The 26,022-nt window shown below is 35.4% G+C and overlaps 1 protein-coding gene across 1 annotated transcript in view; it reads left to right on the top strand.

The window, feature by feature from the left end:
• Nucleotides 1-26,022, top strand: part of Shoc1 (shortage in chiasmata 1) — a 103,616-nt gene that overhangs the window by 13,883 nt on the left and 63,711 nt on the right. The window contains exons 2-6 of the mRNA XM_074051260.1: nt 2,511-2,597; nt 6,297-6,377; nt 8,831-8,942; nt 13,317-13,404; nt 17,219-17,403. Coding sequence (XP_073907361.1) covers nt 6,333-6,377; nt 8,831-8,942; nt 13,317-13,404; nt 17,219-17,403 — 430 coding nt within the window. The 5' untranslated portion in view covers nt 2,511-2,597; nt 6,297-6,332. The remainder of the gene's footprint in view (nt 1-2,510; nt 2,598-6,296; nt 6,378-8,830; nt 8,943-13,316; nt 13,405-17,218; nt 17,404-26,022) is intronic.

The following is a 26,022-nucleotide window of genomic DNA, read 5'->3' on the forward strand; positions in this document are numbered from 1 at the left end:
TTATTCTATGATTCTCATCATATGTAAAATTTTAGAAATAATGTGAAACATAATCTACTGAGGAAAAAATACAAATGACTAGGTCACTAGTTTTTATTTATTATCTTTGGCATTGGGATTTGAACTCAGGGCCTCACACTTGCTAGGCAGGTGCTCTACCACTTGAGCTATTCCACCAGCCACACAGATGACTAGGATATAGAAAAATTCCCTATATATATATATATATATATATATATATATATATATATATATATGTAAAAAAATGAAATGTCATGAAAATAACATATATGCATATATATAAATAAAATCATCTTTAGAAATTTATGAGGATAAACAAGGAGAAAACATTTGTAACACATATGACAGACCAAAAGCAAAACATTTCTTTTAGATAATTCATGGTCTGGTTAAGAGCTTGCTCTCTGAAGCCAGACTGCCTGGGTTTGCAATTCTGTCTCATACTTTCTAGCTAATCTTGGGCAAGATACTAAATCACTCAGTGCCACAGTTTTCTTCTGTGTAGACTGGGGCTTGTAACGCCTGTAAACGTCTAGCACCTAAGTTGTTGCAAAGTGTTTAGAATAGTGCTTGGCAAACAGTAGGTGCTAAGCACGATTTAGCGTTTTAAAAATTATTCACCTTGATGTGGCAGATCCCCGTATGTTTCTGAGTATCTGTTCTCTGCTCTTATTAACAGAATCTCCAAGTTATAATTATGCACACAGCTGTCCAGGATAAACAGTGCATCTTCTGGTCTTTACTGTAGCCATGTGTGACCATATGACTAGGGCCTGGACAATGAGATATAAGAAGAAGCATTATGCAGAGGCTTGTGAGGACCTTCTGGAAGAGACAACTGGACAACTACCAGAGTCTCAAATTTAACAGTATGAAATTACTAAGGGTTGGTGAAGACAAAGAGCAACAAGAACTCTTAAACATTGGTAGTGGGAATATAAAGTGATATAATCACTTTGGAAAACGGATTGTCACGTATTGAACAAATGCTAAGATTCACATATTCAATAATCCAGAAATGTCCAAGTGTAGTAGCCTACGTGTACAGGATACCGGTAGCAGCATTATCTGTAATAGTAAAAAACTGTAATAATCTAAAGGTTCATTGTGTTAGTCAGCTTTCTATTACTGTAGCAAAATGCCTGAGCTTATCAATTTAAAAGAAGATAGATTTATTTTTGACGTTTTGATCCATGGTCTGTTGGCACATTTAATTTTAGGAGCACACCATGGTGGGGAGGTTGTGGTGGAATAATACACATCTTATGGCTAGGGGAAAAAAAAAGGAAGAGGAAGGGGCTGGGATCCAATGTTCCCTCAAGGGCATGCTTCCACTAACCTAACTTCCTCTCATTAGGCCCGTCCTCCTAAAGGTTCTATTACCTCTCAATAGGGCCAAGGGGTGGGGACCAGGCCTTTAACACATGGACCTTTGGAGGACTTTGATCCAAACTATAGCATCCATCAAGAGTAGACTGGACAAATAAGTTGAGGTATATTTATACAACAGAATGTTATTTAGCAAGGAAATTCAATTAGTATATGTACATACAACAATATCCACTGAATAGAAGAAGCAAGAATCAAAATAACACAAAATGCGAAGACTCAAAAATAGGCAAACTATGTCATTTAGAAGTGCATACTTGGGTGGAACACTTTAAAGAAAAGCAAGGCAATAATTACTTTAAAGTCAGGATTATAGTAATCTCTAGGTTTAGAAAGACACTTCCTGTAGGGAGAGTTGTGATTAGAAGAGGAAACACAGGGCTTCTGAATTTCTTGCAATGTTGTTTCTTCACCAGAGTGGAGGAGGGTCCATGGATGTTTCTTTATAATAATATTTTAAACTATACATTGTTTTATATTCAATTTTGTTTTTTATTACTTTATATTAATTTACAAAGGGGTTTCATTGTGGTATTTCCATTCATGCATATAATGTACTTTGATTATATACACCCCTCTATTACTCTTTCTTATCCCCTCTTCTCTCTCAGTGACCCCTCCCCTTTTACACAGTTTTAATGGGTTTCATTATGTCAGCGTACTTTGAGCATATTCACTCCCCATCATTTACCCTGTCTTCTCCCCTAGTTCTCACTGACCAAAGTCATCCCCAATTCACATTCATGTCTTCTGTTTCTTAGGCCTACATCCCACATGTGAAAGAAAATGTGATATTTTTCTTTGCAAGTCTGGCTTATTTTGCCTAATATGATAATGTCTAATTCCATTCATTTTCATGAAAATAACATTTCATTTTACTTTATGGCTGAATCATAGTCTGTTATACCTATATACAGATACATATCTATATATCACATTTTCTTTATCCATTCATCTGTTAATGGACACCTGGCTTGGCTACTGTGAATAGTGTTGCAACTTACATACTTTTCTATATGAACATTCTATTTTACAATTTATAGTTATACAAAGAGATACAGATTCTTTAGCCTCTGTTGTTTTTTTATTCTTTCTTCCAGTCTGCTGCTTGGATATAAATACTACCACCTAAGATCATGAAACTAAGGACCACAACAGAAATACTGGAGTAGTAAGATGAAAGGAAGGTAAGTTCCTGAGGACAGAGAACTTATGGCAGAGATGCCATTATCAGTCCTGAACTTTTACCTCTGGATTTCACTTATGAAAAGGAAATTTCATATTATTTTGGAATGTTTTGTTATTTATACAGCGAAATCTGATTTTAACAGATTTTCATATACCCATATACAAGTTTTTCCAAAAAGTCAATTTATCAATAGAAAAGCTGCTTAATCTCATACATGCTTGCAAACATGCCCTACAAGTCTGCATACATGCATCCACATTTATATATACATAATATAATTAGGCAATTCATAGAAGAAATCCAAAGGATTCATACATCTCAGTAGTGAGTTTTAATGTCAGCAATAATCCAAGAAATGAAATGAGAGTGTATTTCATGTGTCAGACTGGCAAAAATTTCTAAAGAGCAATACATTCAGTATTCTTGTATATTCAGGAAAATGATCTTTCTTGGCATAGTTAATATTACTAATACCACTATAAATTTTTGCAAGGTAAATTGGCAATATCTACTATATCTGAAATGCTTTTACAACTTGGATCAGCAAATCAAAACAAATCTATGCCATAGAGATTATTAAAGACATGTCAAAAAAATCATTATGACATTATTTGTCAAGATAAAAACTTGAAAACAATCTGCTAATCCATTAGTACTGGAATATTTGGATAAATTATAGCACAAATTACTATGAAATGCTGTAGTAAGCATCTGTTTAAAAAAAATGGCTTAGACATCTTGACCAGCAAGGCTGTTCATGATGACTATTCAGTGAGGAAAGTAAGCTACCCATTTTTATATCAATGGCCAACCAACTTTGTGTGTTCTTATTTGTACATATTTGCATGCAAATACAAGATGTGAACAGATACAATCCAGATTATTATTACTGATTACCTGGGAACCGGGGTGGTAATGGAGATTACTTTTTCTGAACACTTCTTTGGACTGTTTTACTGCTTACAGTACACATATAGTATACGCTACTTTAGTAACTTTTACAGAACTTTTTAACATTGGTTTTAATGAAATATATAACAAGATAATCAATTTACCTCAATGCCAAATGAAACTGATTATTGACAAATGTTAATCCACAGTACAGAAGCACAAGCCTGTACAAATTAGAATGAAGTAGGTAACTTAAGAAAATAATGTGAATTATCCACTGACATTCCACAATTAGTATTTAATAATCAGCTAGAAAGACAGCACGTGTTACTAAATTAAGTAAATGAATGTTACTTCCTACAAGCTTCTGGGAAGGCATTCACTACGAAGCTGTGTCATGGAAAAGAGACAGAGGTTAAGAAATACAGCGAAAGCTCAGTTCTTCCTCATCAGGTAGATAAATGACTTCTAAATGAGAATGTGTGAGGGGGGTGGCTGTCAATCAAGACTTAAACCCGTGAGTCCCAATTCAAACTTACTGTTTTTCCTGCCGCTCCACAAATGGTCTTCCACCATTAAGGCGTAACAGCTAGCGGGATACCTGAGGCATGTTTGCCTCCTCCCTTTGCTTTCCTCTTTCCCTGAATCCCTTTAATTGCTAAACCCTCTCAGTATTTCCTCTAGAAGCTTCTACCCTTGCCGTCCATCAACTCTTGTCACGTAGGACTAACTAGAAACATGGCAGCCACCACTACAAATAAACCCAGACTCCTGGGTCTCCCATCCCTTTGCACTCCGCTCTCTCTGACTTCCGGCTGCCGCTCCCCCTTGCTCACGTGTGAGGACCAGACCCTCTAACACGGGTCTAGACTGTAGGCATGCGCACAATGACGTGCCAGGAACCCGGTGGGCGGGACCTGGACTGACCAATGGGAACGAGCGTGCGTCAGGTCACACGTCCAGTGCGCGGGAATTTACACCAGCGTGGTGGAGGTCGTTGTAGCGGGTAATGAGAGATTTTGCCTCAGCCTGGTGAGACAGCAGAGGGAAGGTGTTTTCGAGCTGAGCGTAAGGAACGACGATTCATACTTCAGTATGAATGCCAGGGAAACAAATTCGTGGGGCCTGGCTTTTGTGGCACGTGGGGAGGAGACCTCAGGACCACCCTACCTAATTAGGTGACAATGTGGGTGCAATGGTCTCAGGAGAGGCCGGTGGGATTTGAGCCCACCTACAACAGGTTGTGTGGGTTGAACTTAAAAGAATAAAGGCACTCTAGCTCCTCTGTGGTTTCCGCTTTTAAAATGTGGTTTCTATGCGAGGGAGCGAAAAGGAGGGAGCTAGAATGGAGAGAAAACGCCTGATGCCGAGGCAGCAGGAGGGAAATGAGGTCCTTAGAAATGGGGGTGGGGCGGGGGGGAAGTGCTGGAGAAAGCAAAAAATAAAGTTGTCAGATTTTTAAAAAAGGGAATAGGCAAGAGAAAAAATTAGGGAATTGCAGCAATTGAAAAGTTAGACAATAAAAAATATGATTTTGCCTGTTTTTTCTGTGTCTTTGATTTTAGCAATTAGGCCAATTTACCTTTATACTCAGCTACCCACTTCATGAGTTCAGATATATGTAATTCAATTAAATTACAGGTGACATTCTGGTAATGTATGTAAGTGGTGGAATCTTAAGTGCCACCTATGTAGCATGAATTTCAGTGATTTACTTGAATACACAAGTAATTATTTTTAAGGTAGTTGATGAGTGATGAATCTAAAGATAATAGAAATATTAGGCTTTATGAAAAACGAAGATTGAACAAAAATGTATGTCATACACTAAATGGATAAACTGAGTAGAGTTGTGTTTGTTTTTAGCTTTCTCAAAAGACTTCTAGATTGAGACCCTGTCATACAGTTTTGAGAAAATGTGCTATCAAGAAGTGGGAGTGGAGCAATGTCTCAAATGGTAGAGCGCCTGTCTAGCAAGTATGAAACTCTGAGTTCAGACCCCAGTACTGCCAAAAAAAACCACAAAACATTGAACCCAAAACAAACAAAGATAAAGGAGTTTCTATCCATACAAGAAATTCAGAGGTGAAAAGCAGCATCAGGCATATCCATCACAGCTCTGATCACTAGGCTTGTGGCTCAAGTGGTAGAGTGCCTGCCTAAGAAATGCAAAGCCCTGAGTTCAAACTCCAGTACTACAAAAAAAAAAATGAAAGAAGAAAATACAAATCAAGAAATAAAGGTTGGGCATGGTGGATCACATCTATAATCATATCTACTCAGGAGGCAGAGATTGGGAGGATCACGGTTCAAGGCCAGTGGGGACAAAAGGGCTGTGATACCATATTAACCAATAAAAAGCTGTGTATATGTTGACATGCACTCAACCTGTCCTCCCCGTTACAAGGAAAGCATGACTAGGAGGATCACTGTCCAGGTTAGCCTCAGCATAAAAGCAAGACCCTATTCAAAAACTAACAAGTGAAAAGGGCTGGGTTGTGTCTCAAATGGTATATCTGCCTGGTGAATGTGAGGCCCTGAGTTCAAACCCCAGAACTGAAAAAAAGACCAAACCAAAACAACAAAAAAAGTGTTTTAATTCACTAATAGTTATAGGAATTAATATGAGAAAATGTAATTTTATACCTGTTTATTTTCATATTAGGTTTAAAATTATAGTAATGTTATAGTCAGAAGTTTTATTCATAACCCTTTAAAATGTGGGTGAAGCAGGGTTTTGTGATGAAGATAGATTTTCTGCTCTTGGCTTTGGTGTTTTACCAACATTTAATTTTTATATTTTCAGATGTTGAAATTTGTATGGACTTGAAAGACAGAAGCTATGTTTTCAGCATTCAAATATCATGCAATAGACTATTTATATGAGGTAGTGTTACTTATCTATTTACTAAGAATTATATTCTAAAATGTGTCATTTGCATCCAGTATATGATAATTTGCAGTAATCCTTAGATTAATCCATACTCTACTCTCAGATTCATTTAAAATTACTTACCACTTTTAATATACCATTTTTGGAAGGAAAATTAATTAAAAATAATTAATTAAAATGAATCTGAAGTCATAAGAAGAAAAAATGAACTCTTGCAAGTTTGTAGTGTCTTTATCAACACTCTCAGGAGGAGAGGGAGTGGAGTTAGCAAGACCCCATCTCAAACAACAAGCTAGGCACAGTGATATGCACAGTAATCCCAGCTATTAGGAGCATAGATAGGAGGATTGCAGTCATAGGCCAGCCCTGGGTAAAAACATGAGACCCAATGGGAAAAATAACTAAAGAAAAAAAGGGAGGTTGGAGGGAGCAAGAGTGGTAAAAAGCATGAGGCCCTGAGTTCAAACCTCAGTATTGCCAAAAAAAAAAAAAAAAGAAAGAAAGAAATGTATTGGGATAGCCATACAACAGTTCATTGTTCTTATGACCTTAATTGACTGATTGAATTTTCACCTTCATTATGACATTGACCTCCATCTACCAGGACAAATTCCTGCAGTAAACTAGAATTGTTACATTTTTGCAGAAAATAGAAAAGACAGGCATCTTTAGGTTTTATTATTTCCTCATAACTGAGGGATGCAAATGTGTGGTTATAAGATATGCATGGTAGAAAATCAGATGTTATGACACAATTATGAATATATTGATCACTGACAAAAATAGACTATTTTCAAACATCCTCAAACTTTTATCCTTGTTCATGGTATCGTATCTTAGTTTCTTGCTGGTGTACTCTACCTCATGATATAAAATGTACTAATCACTGTCAAATCTTGCAAAAGATGCAGGACTTTGTAAAGCTTATAAAGATAATATTAAGGAACCTCTCATAACAAGGCTATTATCAAATGAAGGTCTTACAAAATTAAATCAGTTAGGGCTGGTGGACTGGCTCAAGTGGTAGAATGCCTGCCTAGCAAGCACAAGGCCCTGAGTTCAATCCTTCGAGTACCACCAAAGAAAAAAGAATTAGATCAGTTAACAGACAAGAGAACAGATGATTTGAATATCAAAAGAGTCAGTCTTGCCTCCTCAAATATTTTCTCAAAATATTTTTATGATAAAAGGTAAAGTATAACTATGTCATATATATAGTCATAAAGAACCTTAAACATTATGACAAAAGCAATTATAAACTATAAATAAATTTTATTAGCTATAGTTACTTTTTATAATTTTAATTCTTTTTTAAAGTATTAATAAAGCTCTTTCCCTACTCACTGTGAATCTTTGGTCCTCATTTTACATAATTACCTTAAGTGATCTTTTCCTATACCATTTATTCTTGGATAATGACAACCTTTGATTTTTTTGCTTGTTTGTTTTTTGAGACATGGACTTGCAGTGTCACTCAGGCTGGTCTGGAACTTGCTATGTGCCCAGACCGGCCTAAAACTCTGGAACCTCTTACCTTAGCTTTCCAAATGCTGGGATTATAGGCATGCACCACCAAGCTCAACTGGATAACCTCTTATTTGACATGTTATAATACCATCAGCAAACATAAAACTCTTGGGAAATACTTTTGGAAGCTATCATTGTCCAGGTGCATAGAATAATGAAGTCTGTGGGAAGTTAGAGTTACTGGGGAAAGACTCATAGAAGAGATAGTGCTTTCATAGAAGAGATAGTGCTTAAGATGATGAAAGATGAGTAGGCTTTTGATAGCTAGAGAAGAATAACAGGGTTTTTTTCAGAGGCACACTGTAATTGCATCTTGATGAGGAAGTGACCCCTGAATGTTAAGGGGTAGATGGGTAGAGAAGGGACTAGACTAGTCTATTTAGAGAGAATAATTAGAGTAATGAAAGTTAAAGTTGGAAAGCAAGGCAGAGCCAAATGAGAGGAATTTAATTTACAAGTTTACTCAAGTGATTTAACATCCAGTTTTCTTCATTAGATGTATTTTTTAAAATTAGAAACTTATTTGCAGGTTGCAGCAAGTGAAAGACTGCAACGACAGAGAAAGCAAAAATTAAGACATTATACTAGCTACTGGAAAAAAATCACATTGCTAGAAAAAAAATCACATTGCTAAATTATGTATAAATGACATGATCCCTTTTTTTTGGTCACATATACTCATAGCCTAGCCTAACATGGAAAAAAATTGGGGGGCAGTACATCAAACTATTACTGATATTATTAGGGACCTTTCTCAGTTATGTGATTCTGTGTTTGCTTCTGTGTTATTTGATATTTTATAGCAAGAGTGTATTATTTTTAAAGAAAATTTGTATAAGCTTAAAACAATAGTTTTAACATCCTGAATATTGATAAATGGTGTATGTTAAAAGTTTTTATCATCTTACCTTCTTATGCAGGATGTAGTTAAAAAGAAGTTTTGCAGAGATGTTTTATTGCTTCAAGTCCCTTCATGTTTATATCAAGATGAAAATTATATTGATGATAAATACAGGAGGCCATGGACAAGAGGTATGCTTTATTTTTATTTCTCAAAAATGTGTTTTAAAAATTATTTCAAAGTTTAAGAAAATACTGTGCTTTACTCATTATAGGCTCATTGTATTTATTCATATCAGAATACCAAGAAGTTTACAGGTTGATATTTTTTATTAAAAGATTTATGTGATTGTGTAAGGAATTGGATAACATACCAGATATAACATATAAGAGATGTAAATGATGAAGTAAAAAATGCTAATATTGTAAACATTGATTTTATCATAATAAGACTTTTCTTGTCTCTCTGAGGTTTAAGTTGTAATGATATACTGAGTATGAAATTACTTTTAAATATATTTGTATAAAATATCATCATTTGTTTCTATCAAATCATAGACTAGCAAAGAGATAGCCTCCTTGGAGGAGTCAAGTCAGTTAATATATTTGTTTGGTATATACCAAGCAAGGTACTAAGGATACAGCTACTAATAAGACATAGAAATAGTCCTGGCCTTTAGTGGTTTTGGAGACTGATAAGGAGAATGTAGCAATGAAGCCATTAAATATGTAAACTTAGATCTGGAATGTATAAATGTAGGAAAGACGCAATAATAAGATGAAATTTCAGTAGTGGGGAGTGCTGTGTCCTACATTGGTTAAGGTAATGCCTCTGTGAAGAGGTGTACATTGAGTTGAGATCTGAATTATGACAAGGAACAGCCATGAAAAGACATGAGGGAAAATCTTTTCAAGCAAATGCAAAGTGCCTGACTCCGGAATGAACTTGATCTGTTTAAGGACCAGAAAATTAGGCTATTATGACTGGGTAAGGAAAAGGGGGAGATCTGATATGTAAGCAGGTTTTGAATTACATAAGGTTTTGTAGACCATAATATGGCCTTTATTTATTTATTTGGTTATGGCTGCAATAGACTGAATGCTTGTGTCCTCAAAATGCACATGTTGAAACCCAATGTGATGGTATTTGGAGGTAGGACTTTTGCGAGGTGATTAGGTCATGAGGATGGAGCCTTGATGAATGTGATTAGTACCCTTATAAAAGAGACCCTAAAGAGCTTCCTTGTCTTTTCTGTCATGTAAGGATCCAACAAGATGATGAACTCCAAATGGAACCCTCACCAGACCCTGGTTCTGTTGGTGCCTTGATCTTGGACTTTCCAGCCTATAGAAATGTGAAAAATAAATGTTTTGTTGTTGTTTTTGGTTTTTGGCAGTACTGGGGTTTGAATTCACGGCTTCACACTTGCCAGGCAGATGCTCTAGTGCTTGAGCCATGCCTCCAACCCCAAAATATAATGGTTTTATTTGAGCCACCCAGACTACAGTATTTTTTATATAGCAGCTAAAACTCACTAATAGAATTTCAGATATTGGAAGCCAATGGACAACTTTTTAAAAGGGAGTGACATACCCTTTTATGTCTAGAGTATAAAAGGGGTAGAGATTAGGAGTCAAGAGGAAAGATGAAAATCAATCAGGAATCTATCATAATGGCCCAGAATCTAGACCTAGGTGAATCTAGACTCTAGATAAAAGATAATGGTGGCTTACTCTTAAGCTTATGGTAATGGAGATTTGAGTAGTCAAAACTGAGATTGTTGTAGAAGTGATAAGGCTTTAAAACATAGAATAATGAAGAATTTCTTCTCTATTTTTGACCTGAATAACTGAATGAATGACAGTGCTATTTCCTAAGGTCAGGAAAGGCTCATGGATAAGCCAGTATTTATCCAGAGTCAACATTTCTGCTTTTGGCCCATTTATTAGACATCTAAGTGAAGACATTAAGATGGTAAATGATTACTTTAATCTTCATCACAGTGAGGCAGAACAGTTCTTTAGGTGGCCTTGGACCAACTTAGTTTACCCCTTTCTCACTTGTAGTTCTTAAGAATAACAGTAAAATATACTGGAAAATGCAACTCTGAAACAAAGGGGAAACTGGCTGGAACAGCCCAGGCTCTGTTCTAGTCTCCTAGAAATAGATGTCCCTCAATGCTTTAGCCCAGTGAGCCCTACATCACAGGAACATAAAACCTAGGATAGACATCTATCTGGGGTCCCTCAGCTGCTGTGGGAGTAGAACATGTGAAGACAAGATTCAATCCACCCTGGGCACCTTTCCTGAGCCTTACAGGACCAACTTATAAGGAATCCTAGACTTTTGTTATCCCTTACTGCCTGTCCATAAGAAATACCTTCATGTAACTTGTGTGTGGGTATTTTATCCCACCCTTCTCACAAAAGTTGGTAACCAGTAAACAGAAACCTGCTTCACACATTGGAGTTGTCAATATGTAAACTGCACATAAACTTATGAAACTGAATGAAACCACCAAGAACATACATATAGATAAACCAGATAGCCTAGGACAGACTCCTGGAACACTCCAGTAGCTAAAAATCTTTTGTAGAAGAATGAACCAGCTAAGAAGTGAGGTAGAAAAGCCAGATGAGTATGGCCTTGTAGAATTCTAAAGAAAGTGCTTAAGAGGGAAGTAGTCAAATGCATTGGCTCCTGTTAAAAGTCAAGTTGTCAACTTACATGAACAACGTTACTTGTCTAAAAGTAGGTCATAGATAACCTTGATAATGCTTTCCCTGGAATAATGGTTATGAACATGGTAGAATATGACTGGAATGTGATTAGAGTACATTTGAATATGATTGGTGTATGTTGAGAAGAGAATGTGAAGTAAGGAAGAAATATAGTGAATTTGGACAACTTTTTGAGGAATGTTTTTATGAAGAAAATTTTAAATGAAGCACTAACTGAAGGGAGAATTTTTTGGTTTTGTTTTTAGATGTATGATTCTTAAGATGTATGATTTTTAATGTATGGTAAGAGACTTAAAATGTTTGCCAATGAAAATGGCAATGTAATGGTTCTCTTGTATAGATAGGAAGATTGTGCTTGAAGGTACTTACGGTAGCAGGTTGGTAGAATTGGTGGTGGAATATTAATAGTTTCTTTTTATTTGTACCAGTTTTGTATGTGAAGGCAAAGTCATAGAAAAGGAAGTAGGGGATAAGCATTGAAAATTTGAAGGGGGAAATGTAGGAAATAGCTGAAAGAGCAAGAAAGGCACTTTTATTAGGAGATATTCTGCTGTCACCTGTCTATGTGAATGGACATTTGTAATATTATAATTTGAAATTAATTCATTCAGCATGGCTGGATGATTTTTTCCCAGTAATTTTCAGCTGTCCTATGGAACATACATAGAAAGTAAAGAGTAATGGTTAACCTAAGTTAATACAAAGGAAGGAGAGGCAAGGTAATCAAGTCTTTGTAAGGCAGTGCTTTTGGAACTTACCATGGAACCTACTCTGTTTGAGAAAGGAAGTGATGACATGAGAAAGCATTATGAACATTGCAAAAAATTGGAAGGGTCGATGAATTAAAGTCTCAATCAGGCTGGAAATACAGAATGGCTTTCATCAAACTGCTGCTCCAGAAGTAGAGGAGGGAAGAATGTTTACCATTTCTTTCTCTTTCTTTTCATTTTCTTCTTTTTAAAAATAATAGCAACAAAAAATGAAAATGACAATAACAGCCCAATTTTATTAGACATTTACAAAAATGTTAGACATTGTTCTAAGTAATTTGTATGTATCATCACATTTAATCTTTGCAATAACACTATGAAATGCCTGTTATTATTCCTCATTTGCACATAAAGAAAGTGAGGTACAAAGAGGTTATGATTTACCCAGGATCTAAAAATTAATAAATACAGTATAAAGATTAGCATCTAGACAGAGTGATGATAGAACCTGTGCTCTTAACCATATATTCTCATATCTTTTCAATAAGGCACAGATTCAGATGGTTAAATGATTCACTTAAAACAAAACTAGTAAGAAGTAATTCTGACAGTAGAATACCGTTTCTACTGGTGGTAGAATTACTCAGTTGCGAAGTCTACTTCTAGTACTTGATGTAGTCGCTTCTCCTTAAGGAACCAGGGGTTTAACTTCGGAGACAAGTTACAGATTCATAAAGAATTGAATATAAAACTGTACCTAAGTAAGTACCAGAATGCTGTTGGCAACATTGTAGAACTTAAAGGAGAATACATGAGAGTGAGCTGGACTGGTTAGTGAACAAAAGCCTTATGAAGTGCAGCATGAGCTCTTAAATAGGACTATCTGGGATGATAGTGCTTTCTAAGCTTCTCTTTTGCTTGAAAGCGAGGATGGTATGTTCAAGTGATACTGTTCTGACTATGGTTGAGTTTGGGGAAGACAGTTTGCAATAATGAAATTTGAAATCAAGTATCACTGTGGAAAAAGTTGTATTTGTGAACAAATAAAGATAACATAATGTAAAAGGTGAATGGCTAGCTTACTTATATTAAATATAAAAAATTTCCTTTCTAGTCTCAGCTGTTTCAGTTCGGGGAATGACAGATAACTCAATCTTGGATCAGTGGAAAGCAAGTTTCTTTATGGAGGATTTCCTTGAGAAGTATGTTTTCTTAACCTCAAATTTCCCTTTACAACTGTAAGATAAACAGTTAAATTTTTCAGACACCTGTAAAGGGAAAATTCCTTTCCTGTATGCCCTCACACATTTCTTCTTTATCTGGAAAAAAAGCTCTGATTTTAATCACAAAGGAGAGGTTAATTTATAAGTAATTTATATCCTTTTTATTCTCCCTTCATTTGTCATATTTTAATTATTCTCTATTCATTAATGTTGCAAAAGACATTCAGAAACAAACCAAATGTGTTATTATGCTCTTAATCAATAAGTATGCCTTCCGTGGAAAGTGTTTATAGAAAATTCTTCATATTAAGATCTGTCTTTTTTTCCTGTAGATTAAATGCAGATTTAAGGCTATTTTCTAATGTATTTTGTCAAAATTATTTATTTTTAGTTTAGTAATTCATCAACCATTTGTATATTTGTGTGTTGTATACTGGGTATGAAAATGAGTAAGATGTAGTTTATACCTTCAAAGAAGGTAAGAAAGCCGGGAATAGAGATTAATAAATAAATAATTACAATACACTTTCCAAAGTACAATGACATAAATAGGCACACAGAGCATCTAATAGGAGGAAGAAGGTCTAACCTGTTCTACATTGTTAATGTAGAAATAAATTTGAGACTTACGTAGATAATTTACCCTCTTGCTTCACTTTGTGCAGAATGCTGATCATACTCATGAAAGATTTTATTATTATCTATTAATATATCTTTGGAGAAATAGCTATTCAAGTCTTTTGCCTGTTTTTTTGGTCTGGGCTATTTGTTTTATTAGTGGGCCTTAAGAGTTCTTTATATATTCTAGATACAAGTCCCTTATCAGCTATATGGTTTGAAAATATTTTCTCCCGTAGATTATCTTTTCACTTTCCTTATGGTACTCTTTGAAAGTCAGCATCTTTTAACTTTGATATAATCTGACTTACTTATTTTTACTTGTGTCACTTGTGCTTTTATGTCACATCTAAGAAGCCTTTACATAATGCAAAGTCACAATAATTTATTCCTTTCTTCTAAAAGTTTGCCTGTCATTTTTTAAGGACATAAATCAGATTATAAAATACCTCTATTATAGCCCACCAGTGGTGTCCCGCTGAATGTAGAATAAAGTCCAAAGTGCTTACCAAGGAATATAAGGTCCAGAATGATTTGATCTCTGCCACCCTGTCTAACATTACTTTGTTCCAGTCACTCTAACCTGCTTGAACTATGGCAACCTTGTTTCCCCCCTTTAGGCCTTTGTATGGCTCACTCCCTACCATTGTTCAGATAACTGTAGAAGTATCAGCACTCCATGGGTCTTTCACTAACCATATTCTCTAAAATATACCTTTTGCCGCACTGTGGATGTTATTTGATATCCACGTAGCTTGTTTTATTTCATCCATAACAGTTTTTACCACTTGACATTGTTATTTACTTACTTATTTGTCTATCTTCACTTTAGTGAATTAACTTTGTGAGGGCGAGAAATTTGTTTTGTTTTCTAGTCCATTCCCAAACCTAGACTAGTATTAGCACAATGTAGACACTCAACAAATATTTTTCCTAAGTAATGAATGGCAGTGGATGAAATTATTCAGAAAGAATGATAGCAAATGAAAGCAAAAGCAACCTAGATGGAAATTTTCAGTAATAACAGTATTTACAGGTTAAGCAAAGGAGAAGGCTGTAGTTAAGAGAGAGTGAGTAACATTGGTCAGGGGAAGTAAGAGGAAAGCCAGGAAAACACTGATCTTCATAGATCATATGGATCAATGCATAAAGACTTGACTGTGTATTCTCAAAACTGTAATACCAAGTATTATTACAAAGTGCCAACTCTGTCAGCAGTGCTTATTTTTAAAAAGACAACAGCTAAATGAGGATTAAATTCAGAAGTCTATAAAGATCCACATAAAAATCAATGCACTTCATGTGCAATATAGACATGGGAGAGTTGTAATATTTCTTCTTATGTCTGCATTTTCTTTAAGAGTAAAGGAGACATTTCAGAGATTTTTCTACCTATGATATTAAGACATGACATTTTCATTCTTTTTTTCTGATTATTTTGGGGGGAGTTATATTGATTGCAGATCTTTTGGTCTGTACCAGGGACTTATTAGGGCTAAAATATCTTAGGATATTAGAAGAAAGGTTTATTTGGATATATGACTAAATTGCCAGTACTGTGATTATCTGTTAGAAGATCTCTCATAATGCCAGTATCTTAATGGTATAGACAATGGCAGCTATGCCTGTATCAATTAGGAGACAGGTGTGGTAAGGTTAAGGGAGACAAAAATAAACACACACAAACAAATATTTATCTCCAGCACTGGAACAAAGGAAGTTGTTACCCCAGTTAAGTTTGAAGAAAGGAGACTGAACAATTACTAACCTAGTAAGAACTACAGCTATAGGAAAAGGGCTGTCTGATAAGAGATGTAACCTTTGGTGGAAGAGTACAGCTACTTCCAAATGGTGGCCCTGCAAAGAAGGATATGGGAGAATAATATTCTAACTTGTCTCTCTTTCCTACCTTTGATTTCCTGCCAGAGCTTCCTGGTTGGCTGTACCCAACCAGAAGCCAAAGGGCTTTTATGAAAGTTTGGTTGGTTTATAGAGATCAGCTTTCCAGATTGCAGAGCAGAATAAAAAAGTTTGTATAATGCTGTTGAGGAGCAGACATTGAATATATAGCACAGGGTCAGGGGTGTGGCTCAAGTGGGAGAGCACTGCCTAGTAAGCAAGGGGCCCTGAATTCAAACCCCAGTATTGCCATTTAAAAAAAAATCATGCTTTATGAACACAAAAAGTCTAACACATCTCCAACACTGCCAAAAAAAAAAAAATGAAGGCCAAAACCCACCGAATATACAGCACAAAGGCAGTTTGACAACGAGTGGCAAAACTTTAAAAAATCTAAAAGCATTTAACTTCATCATTTCTGTTTTTAGGAGATGTATTTTGAGAAGATGATTAGATAAGTGCACAAAGATATTCCTTGCATTATTGCTCAGAATAACAAACAATTATAAGCTTAAATTTCCCATAATAGGGAACTGGTTGAATACATTATGGTTTAGTGATTATGTTAGTCAACTTTCCATTACTTTAACAAATTACCTGAGGTAATCAAGTTATAAAAAGAAATGGTTGTTTTGCCTCAAGTTTTGAGGTTCTAGTCAATGATCAATTGATTGGCCCCACTGCTTTTGGGCCTGTGGTGAGGCAACATATCATGACAGGAGCTACGGCAGAGCAAAATCACTCACCTCATGGACTGAAAGTGAAAGAAAGGAAAAGAACCAGGGTCCCACTATCCCTTTCAAGGGTATGCTCCCAATGACCTAAACACGTTCCACTAGACCCTACCTCTTAAAAACTCCACTACCTCCCAGAAGTGCCACTCTGGGGATCAAGCCTTTTAACACATGGACCTTTGGGGGACATGTAAGATCCAAAATACAATACAGTAATACAATAGGATTGTGTTCATCCATTTAAAAATAAAGTGAATGTCCACTGAGTGAAACGTAAATATGTGCCATGCTTCATTATTCAGCAGAATAATGAATGTACTTCATTGTAGAATACTATATATTTTGTTTTAAAATATTCAAAACTAATTGAAATTTGCATAATTTTTGCATCCATCTTGAGTGGTGGGACTATGGATGATTTTTCTTTGTATGTGTTGAAATTTGATGATTTTCCAATAATTAACCATGCTATATACTAATAAAAATGTTTTAAAATAGGATATGTATGTCTATATAAAATTAGTAACTTTGTAATGTCATAGAAGAATGGTTACAGGAATGGTGACTCAGATTAATGGTGAATTTGAGGAGGTCGTTCCAAGTTCAAATCCAAACTCTCCTACTGAAGTACAAGAGGACAGCTTATATATCCACAAGGACTACAGTGAAGTCTTTACACCTATCACATGTTTAGAAAAATATACAACACTTCAGGCACAGGACCAAGGTATAGCATTTGTTATTTCAATTATTATAAAATATTTCTACTAATATACATATTTTCATTTCAGAGAGTTTTTGTTTGATTGTATTTTTAATTTTGTTAAAGATAACTACCTACATAATTATGTCTTAAGTTTTTCCATGTTCAGTAAATATTTCTTCCTTTGTAATATTAATCCACTTTTTTTGTAAATTAGGTCTTTTTAGTAGTTTAAGTTTGATAGCTTTAAAATTACTTCCAGAGATTTTATTTGATAATCGTGTGCTCACAGATACCTTGCTGCAATGACATTGGCATCTGGATACATATCTCATCACATAGCAATGTAGTGTAACACCAAATTACTAGTCTCTGAAGTTATGGAATTATGAAGTTATAATTTTCAAAATATGCTAAAGATTTTTTATCTTATCTAATGTACGTGAAACCAGAGTTCAAAGTGGAGATGGAATAGTTGCAGTATTAGGTGAAGAACTAAACCAGGTTTTTATATTTTATCCAGACTTCTTCTTCTCACTAGAGGGTGTTGAATTTTTCAAACCATATAAACTTGCTGAGAATTGACTTTCTTATATGTTCTATTTTTAATATAAAACTTTAGGCTAGATATTATATAATTACTCCTACCATTTAAGAAATGCTATAGCTTGAGCATGAAAAAATAATTTGGTTATTTTCATTATTTTTATGTAGATACATGAAGTGTATTTAAAACATAAGTCCCTCACAGTTTGAGGAGAGACAGAGAGAGAGAGAGAAAGATCAAAGATGAAACTTGAGAGGACGATATAGTAGAAAAAGAATGCTGAATTTGAAGTTAGTAGATTTGAATTTCCAGTCCAAGTCTACTTTCTTTTCTTTTTTTTTTTTGATGATTCTAAAGTTTAAATTCAAGGCTATATGCTTGTTAAGCAGTCAGTCTACCACTTGAGCTGCACTCCCAATTCCCTTTGGTTTAGTTATTTTTCAAGTAGAGTTTTTTGCTTGGGGCCAGCCACAGACCACAACTGTCCTATTTATAACTCCTATGCAGTTGGGATTTTATTAACATTTTCTACATAAATATTAAAATATCTACATTTTAATTATATAGAATACCCCTTTACTTAAAATTTGTAATCCTATAGTTCAAAGACAAATTATTTCACTGATATAATCATACTGTAGGTGCATTACATTATTTTAATGTTAGCATTATCTTTGGAAAATATGCTTAAATTTTCTTTAAGAGCATGACTTTTTCTTTTTTTGTGACATTGGGGTTTGAACTCAGGGCTTCATGCTTGCTAAAGCAGGTGCTCTTACCGCTTGAGCCATTCTACCAGCCCTAACAGCATGACTTTTAATGACTAATTTTTCTTCTGGTGGTGCTGGGGATGGAACGTAGGGCCTAGTGAGCACTAGGCAAGCACTCTCACCACTAAGCTGCATCTGCAGCTCAGTTTATAACTAATTTTTAATCTTAATCTTAATATATCATACATTAATTTGAGAGCACTCATGTTAATTTCAAATATGTACATAAATGTATTCTCTCCTTTCTGATTATTTCATTAAAGTGAATTCTGTATTGTGGAATCATTTGGTATTAATATTTTTTAGCTATGTTAATAAGTAAAGTATGCCAGCCTTGTCATGATTAGGTATATTACTGTTGTTGTAGTAATATACTTAAACAAATGTAATGGGCAAAAAGGTCTATTTTACTGCATTTTAAAAATTACTGGTATTTATTGGTTCTGTGTATCTTTTTATTTTGTGAAATGATTCTCTCTTTTGTCTTTTTCTATTCATATGTATTATCTTTGTATGTAAAGATATCAATAAGTCTAAATGTATTTAATTAGTTCTCTTGATGTTTTCCTTTATGGTTTCTTTCATTAAGTTTATACTTAGAAAAAATCTTCCTTTATTAGATAACTATTTATTTGTGCTCTAAAGGTTTTATATTACTTTATTTCAGATTCTGGTATAGGTCTAAAAGTAGAAAAATAGTTTTTCTAAATGTTTTGGCAGTTGTCCCAATATCATTTTTGGAATAGTCCTTCCTTTCCCACTGATTAGAAATGCCTCTTACATCACATATACTAAATTCTTACCCATTTTGATAGTCTAATCCTGAGTTTTCCATTATAGTCTGTTGTTTTCCTTATTACTGTGTCTATCATACAGTTTTAACTATTTAATACATAATTATAACATATATTAACAGTCTCATCTTCGTATTAGTTTTTTTTCCTACCTTTGTTATTCTACATATACTTTGTAATCACTTCCAAAAAGTTCCCAAACAAGCCAGGTGCAGGTGGCTCACACCAGTAATCCTGCTACTTGGGAGGCTAAGATTAAGAGGATTGAAGTTCCAGGCCAGCCCAGGCCAAAAAAAAAAAAGTTTGTAAGGCCCAACTCAATTGAAAAAAAAGATGAGTGTGGTGGCACACATCTGTCACACTACATTAGGAAGTGTAAAGAGGGGGATGGTGGTCCAGGCTGGCCTGGGCAAAAGGAAATATACTATCTCAAAAATAACTAGAGCCATAAGTCCTGGAGATGTGGTTCAACTGGTGGAGCACCTACCTAGCAATCACAAAGCCCTGAGTTCAAACCCCAGTACCTCACACACATAAAAAAAGGTTCGAAACATACTCCTTGGGAAATTAGTGTTGAGATCCTTATCCAGGTTACTTTTTAAAAAAACGTTTAGAAAATCATTGATTTAATATTTTAAGTCACACAGCTTACTGCACACATTTATTTTCATTTAGTTAGGTTGGGTTATCTAGGGAGACAAAAGTATCTTCTACAAAGAATAAGCCTTTCTACTTTCCTATTAGTGGGCTTCTATTTTTTTTCTCTTTTTGTTATTAATGACCAAAAAGTATGTTTCCTTGTGACAACACACCTCTACAATAGAGGGAAACAACTTCTGTAGTTGTTATGAAGTAAGAACTCCAGAGAATATCATATAGCCATAATACAAGAAAGCAGCACTCTTGGTGAAACAGCCTTTGTGTTAAAATAAACAACACTGGTTGTGGTGAGATGCTGCCCTCGAGTGGCTACATCAAAGAAGGGCAATTGACTCCTCAGCACTGAAGGAAAACAAGACCTCATAACTTTATTTTTTATTTTTTTTATTTTTTATTATTCATATGTGCATACAATGCTTGGGTCATTTCTGCTCGCTCTCCCCACCCCCTCCCTCTCACCCCCACCCCCTCAACACCCGGCAGAAATTATTTTGCCCTTATCTCTAATTTTGTTGAAGAGACAGTACAAGCAATAATAGGAAGGACCAAGGGTTTTTGCTAGTTGAGATAAGGATAGCTATACAGGGAGTTGACTCACATTAATTTCCTGTGCGTGTGTGTTACCTTCTAGGTTGATTCTTGTTGATCTAACCTTTTCTCTAGTTCCTGGTCCCCTTCTCCTATTGGCCTCAGTTGCTTTTAAGGTATCTGCTTTAGTTTCTCTGCGTTGAGGGCAACAAATGCTATCTAGTTTTTTAGGTGTCTTACCTATCCTCACCCCTCCCTTGTGTGCTCTCACTTTTTCATGTGCTCAAAGTCCAATCACCTTGTTTTGTTTGCCGTTGATCTAATGTCCGCATATGAGGGAGAACAAATGATTTTTGGTCTTTTGGGCCAGACTAACCTCACTCAGAATGATGTTCTCCAATTCCATCCATTTACCAGCAAATGATAACATTTCATTCTTCTTCATGGCTGCATAAAATTCCATTGTGTATAGATACCACATTTTCTTGGTCCCTTCATCAGTAGTGGGGAATCTTGGCTGTTTCCATAACTTGACTATTGTGAATAGTGCTGCAATAAACATGGGTGTGCAGGTGCCTCTGGAGTAACCTGTGTCACAGTCTTTTGGGTATATCCCCAAGAGTGGTATTGCTGGATCATATGGTAGATCAATGTTTAGCTTTTTAAGTAGCCTCCAAATTTTTTTCCAGAGTGGTTGTACTAGTTTACATTCCCACCAACAGTGTAAGAGGGTTCCTTTTTCCCCACATCCCCGCCAACACCTGTTGGTGGTGGTGTTGCTAATGATGGCTATTCTAACAGGGGTGAGGTGGAATCTTAGTGTGGTTTTAATTTGCATTTCCTTTATTGCTAGAGATGGTGAGCATTTTTTCATGTGATTTTCGGCCATTTGGATTTCTTCTTTTGAGAAAGTTCTGTTTAGTTCACTTGCCCATTTCTTTATTGGTTCATTAGTTTTGGGAGAATTTAGTTTTTTTAAGTTCCCTATATATTCTGGTTATCAGTCCTTTGTGTGATGTGTAGCTGGCAAATATTTTCTCCCACTCTGTGGGTGTTCTCTTTAGTTTAAAGACCATTTCTTTTGATGAGCAGAAGCTTTTTAGTTTTATGAGGTCCCATTTATCTATGCTATCTCTTAGTTGCTATGCTGCTGGGCTTCCGTTGAGAAAGTTCTGACCTATACCTACTAACTCCAGAGTATTTCCTACTCTTTCTTGTATCAACTTTAGAGTTTGTGGTCTGATATTAAGATTCTTGATCCATTTTGGGTTAATCTTGGTATAGGGTGATATACATGGATCTAGTTTCAGTTTTTTGCAGACTGCTAACCAGTTTTCCCAGCAGTTTTTGTTGAAGAGGCTGCTATTTCTCCATCGTATATTCTTAGCGCCTTTGTCAAAGACGAGTTGGTTATAGTTGTATGGCTTCATATCTGGGTCCTCTATTCTGTTCCACTGGTCTTCATGTTTGTTTTTGTGCCAGTACCATGCGGTTTTTATCGTTATTGCTTTGTAATATACTTTGAAGTCAGGTATCGTGATACCTCCATGGTTGTTCTTTTGACTGAGTATTGCCTTGGCTATTCGTGGCCTCTTGTGTTTCCATATAAATTTCACGGTAGATTTTTCAATCTCTTTAATGAATGTGATTGGAATTTTGATGGGAATTGCATTAAACGTGTAGATTACTTTTGGGAGTATAGACATTTTTACTATGTTGATTCTACCAATCCATGACCATCGGAGATCTCTCCACTTTCTATAGTCTTCCTCAATCTCTTTCTTCAGAAGTTTATAGTTTTCCTTGTAGAGGTCATTCACATCCTTTGTTAGGTTTACACCTAGCACCTAGTTATTTGATTTTTTTTAGAGGCTATTGTAAATGGAATTGTTTTCATATATTCTTTCTCAGTTTGTTCATTATTAGTGTATAGAAATGTTAATGATTTTTCTATGTTGATTTTATATCCTGCTACCTTGCTATAGCTGTTGATAGTGTCTAGGAGCTTTTGAGTAGAGTTTTTTGGGTCTTTAAGGTATAGTATCATGTTGTCTGCAAATAGAGATATTTTGACAGTTTCTTTACCTATTTGTATTCCTTTTATTCCTTTTTCTTGCCTAATTGCTCTGGCTAGGAATTCCAGTACTATGTTGAATAGGAGTGGAGATAGTGGGCATCCTTTTCTCGTTCCTGATTTTAGAGGGAATGGTTTCAGTTTTTCTCCGTTAAGTATAATGCTGGCTGTAGGTTTGTCATATATAGCTTTATGATGTTGAGGTACTTTCCTTCTATTCCTAGTTTTCTTAGAGCTTTTATCATGAAATGTGTTGGATCTTATCAAAGGCTTTTTTTGCATCTATCGAGATGATCAAGTAGTTTTTGTCTTTGCTTCTGTTAATGTGGTTTATTATGTTTATTGATTTTCGTATGTTGAACCACGCCTGCATTCCTGGGATGAAGCCTACTTGGTCGTGGTGAATAATCTTTTTGATGTGTTGTTGAATTCGGTTTGTCATTATTTCATTGAGGATTTTTGCATCAATGTTCATTAAGGAGATTGGCCTATAGTTCTCCTTTTTGGAGGTGTCTTTGCCTGGTTTTGGGATAAGTGTAATACTGGCTTCATAAAATGTGTTAGTCAGTTTTCCTTCCCTTTCTATTTCATGGAACAGTTTAAGAAGGGTTGGTATCAGTTCTTTAAAGGTCTGATAGAATTCAGCAGAGAATCCATCAGGCCCTGGACTTTTCTTTTTGGGGAGACTCTTGATTGCTGCTTCAATTTCATTTTGTGTTATAGTTCTTTTCAGGTGATTAATATCCTCTTGGTTCAGTTTTGGATGATGATATGTATCTAGAAATCTGTCCATTTGTTTAAGATTTTCAAATTTATTTGAATATAGGTTCTTGAAGTAGTCTCTGATGGTTTCCTGGACTTGCATGGAGTTTGTTGTTATCTCCCCTTTTGCATTCCTGATTCTACTAATTTGGGTTTTTTCCCTCCTCATTTTAGTCAGGTTTGCCAGGGGTCCGTTGATCTTGTTTATTTTTTTAAAGAACCAACTTTTTGTTTCATTAATTCTTTGTATGGTTTTTTTGGTTTCTATTTCGTTGCTTTCAGCTCTTATTTTTATTATTTCTCTCATTCTATTTGTTTTGAGATTTGCTTGTTCTTGCTTTTCTAGGAGTTTGAGATGTATCATTAGGTCATTGATTTGGGATCTTTGAGTCTTTTTAATATATGCATTCATGGCTATAGACTTTCCTCTCAGGTCTGCCTTAGCTGTGTCCCATAGGTTCTGGTAGGTTGTGTTTTCATGTTCATTCACTTCCAGGAACTTTTTAATTTCCTCTTTTATTTCATCAGTGACCCATTGTTCATTAAATAATGAGTTATTTAGTTTCCAGCTGTTTGCATGTTTTTTGTCTTTACTTTTGTTGTTGAGTTCTAGTTTTATTGCATTGTGGTCAGATACTATGCATGGTATGATTTCTGTTTTCTTTTATTTGCTGAGGCTTGCTGTGTGCCCTAGGATATGATCTATTTTGGAGAAGGTTCCATGGGCTGCTGAGAAGAATGTATATTGTGTAGAAGTTGGATGAAATGTTCTGTAGACATCAAGTAGGTCCATTTGATCTATTGTATATTTTAGATCTTGGATTTCTTTATTGATTTTTTGTTTGGATGACCTATCTATTGATGATAATGGGGTGTTAAAGTCTCCCACAACCATGGTGTTGGAGTTAATATATGCTTTTAGGTCTTTCACAGGGTATGTTTGATGAAATTGGGTGCATTGACATTGGGTGCATATATGTTGATAATTGTTATTTTCTTTTGGTCAATTTCCCCTTTTATTAGTATGGAATGTCCTTTATCTCATTTGATCAATGTAGGTTTGAAGTCTACTTTGTCAGAGATAAGTATTGCTACTCCTGCCTGTTTTGGGGGGCCATTGGCCTGGTAAATCTTCTTCCAGCCTTTCATCCTGAGCCTATGTTTATTTCTGTCAGTGAGATGGTCTCCTGTAAGCAACAAATTGTTGGATCTTCCTTTTTAATCCATTTTGTCAAATGGTGCCTTTTGATGGGTGAATTAATTCCATTAACATTAAGTGTTAGTATTGATAGGTATGTGGTGATTCCTGTCATTTAGTTGTCTTAGTTGTTTGAAGGTTTCATTGTGTGTACCTAAGTTGAGGTTACTCTCTACTTGCTTTTTCTTTTCCTGTAGTTTGGTGCTGCCTGTCCGTTCATGGTTAAGTTGGGTTTCACTTTCTGTGTGCAGAATCCCTTGAAGAATCTTTTGTAGTGGTGGCTTTGTGGTCACATATTGTTTTAGTTTCTGCTTATCATGGAAGACTTTTATTGCTCCTTCTATTTTGACTGATAGTTTTGCTGGGTAGAGCATCCTGGGGTTGAAGTTATTTTCGTTCAGTGCCTGGAAGATCTCTCCCCAAGCTCTTCTTGCTTTTAATGTTTCTGTTGAGAAGTCTGCTGTGATTGGGTTTACCTTTGTATGTTATTTGTTTTTTCTCTCTTACAGCCTTCAATATTCTTTCCCTAGTTTCTGAACTTGTTGTTTTAATGATGACATGCCGTGGGGTAGTTCTGTTTTGATCTGGTCTGTTTGGTGTTCTGGAGGCCTCTTGCATCTGTATGGGAATAGCTTTCTCTAGATTTGGGAAATTTTCTGTTATTATTTTGTTGAATTCACTTCGCTTGCACCTCTTCTCCTTCTTCGATGCCCATGATTCTCAGGTTTGGTCTTTTGATGGAGTCGGTGAGTTCTTGCATTTTCTTTTCACAGGTCTTGAGTTGTTTAACTAACAGTTCTTCAGTTTTTCCTTTAATTACCATTTCATCTTCGAGTTCTGAGATTCTGTCTTCTGTTTGTTCTATTCTGCTGGATTGGCTTTCCGTTTGTTTTGCAATTCTGTTTTGTTCTTTTTTCTGATGTTTTCCATATCCTGGGTCGTTTCCTCTTTGATGTTGTCTATTTTTGTCCTGAGTTCATTTATCTCTTTATTAATTGTGTTCTTTGTTTCACTTTGGTGTTTATACAGTGCTTCTACGGTTTCTTTTATTTCTTCTTTTGCTTTTTCAAATTCTGTATTTTTGTTGTCTTGGAATTTCTTGAGTGTCTCCTGTACATTTTGGTTGACCCTATCCAGTATCATCTCTATAAAATTCTTGTTGAGTACCTGTAGTATTTCTTCTTTTAGATTATTCTTGTGGGCTTTATTGGGTTCCTTGGCATAGTTTATCTTCATTTTGTTGGAGTCTGGATCTGAGTATCTGTTTTCTTCATTTCCCTCTGGTTCCTGTACTAATTTTTTGCTGTGGG

The sequence above is a fragment of the Castor canadensis genome, chromosome 13 (assembly GCF_047511655.1).
Source record: "Castor canadensis chromosome 13, mCasCan1.hap1v2, whole genome shotgun sequence".
Classification (NCBI taxonomy): domain Eukaryota; kingdom Metazoa; phylum Chordata; class Mammalia; order Rodentia; family Castoridae; genus Castor; species Castor canadensis.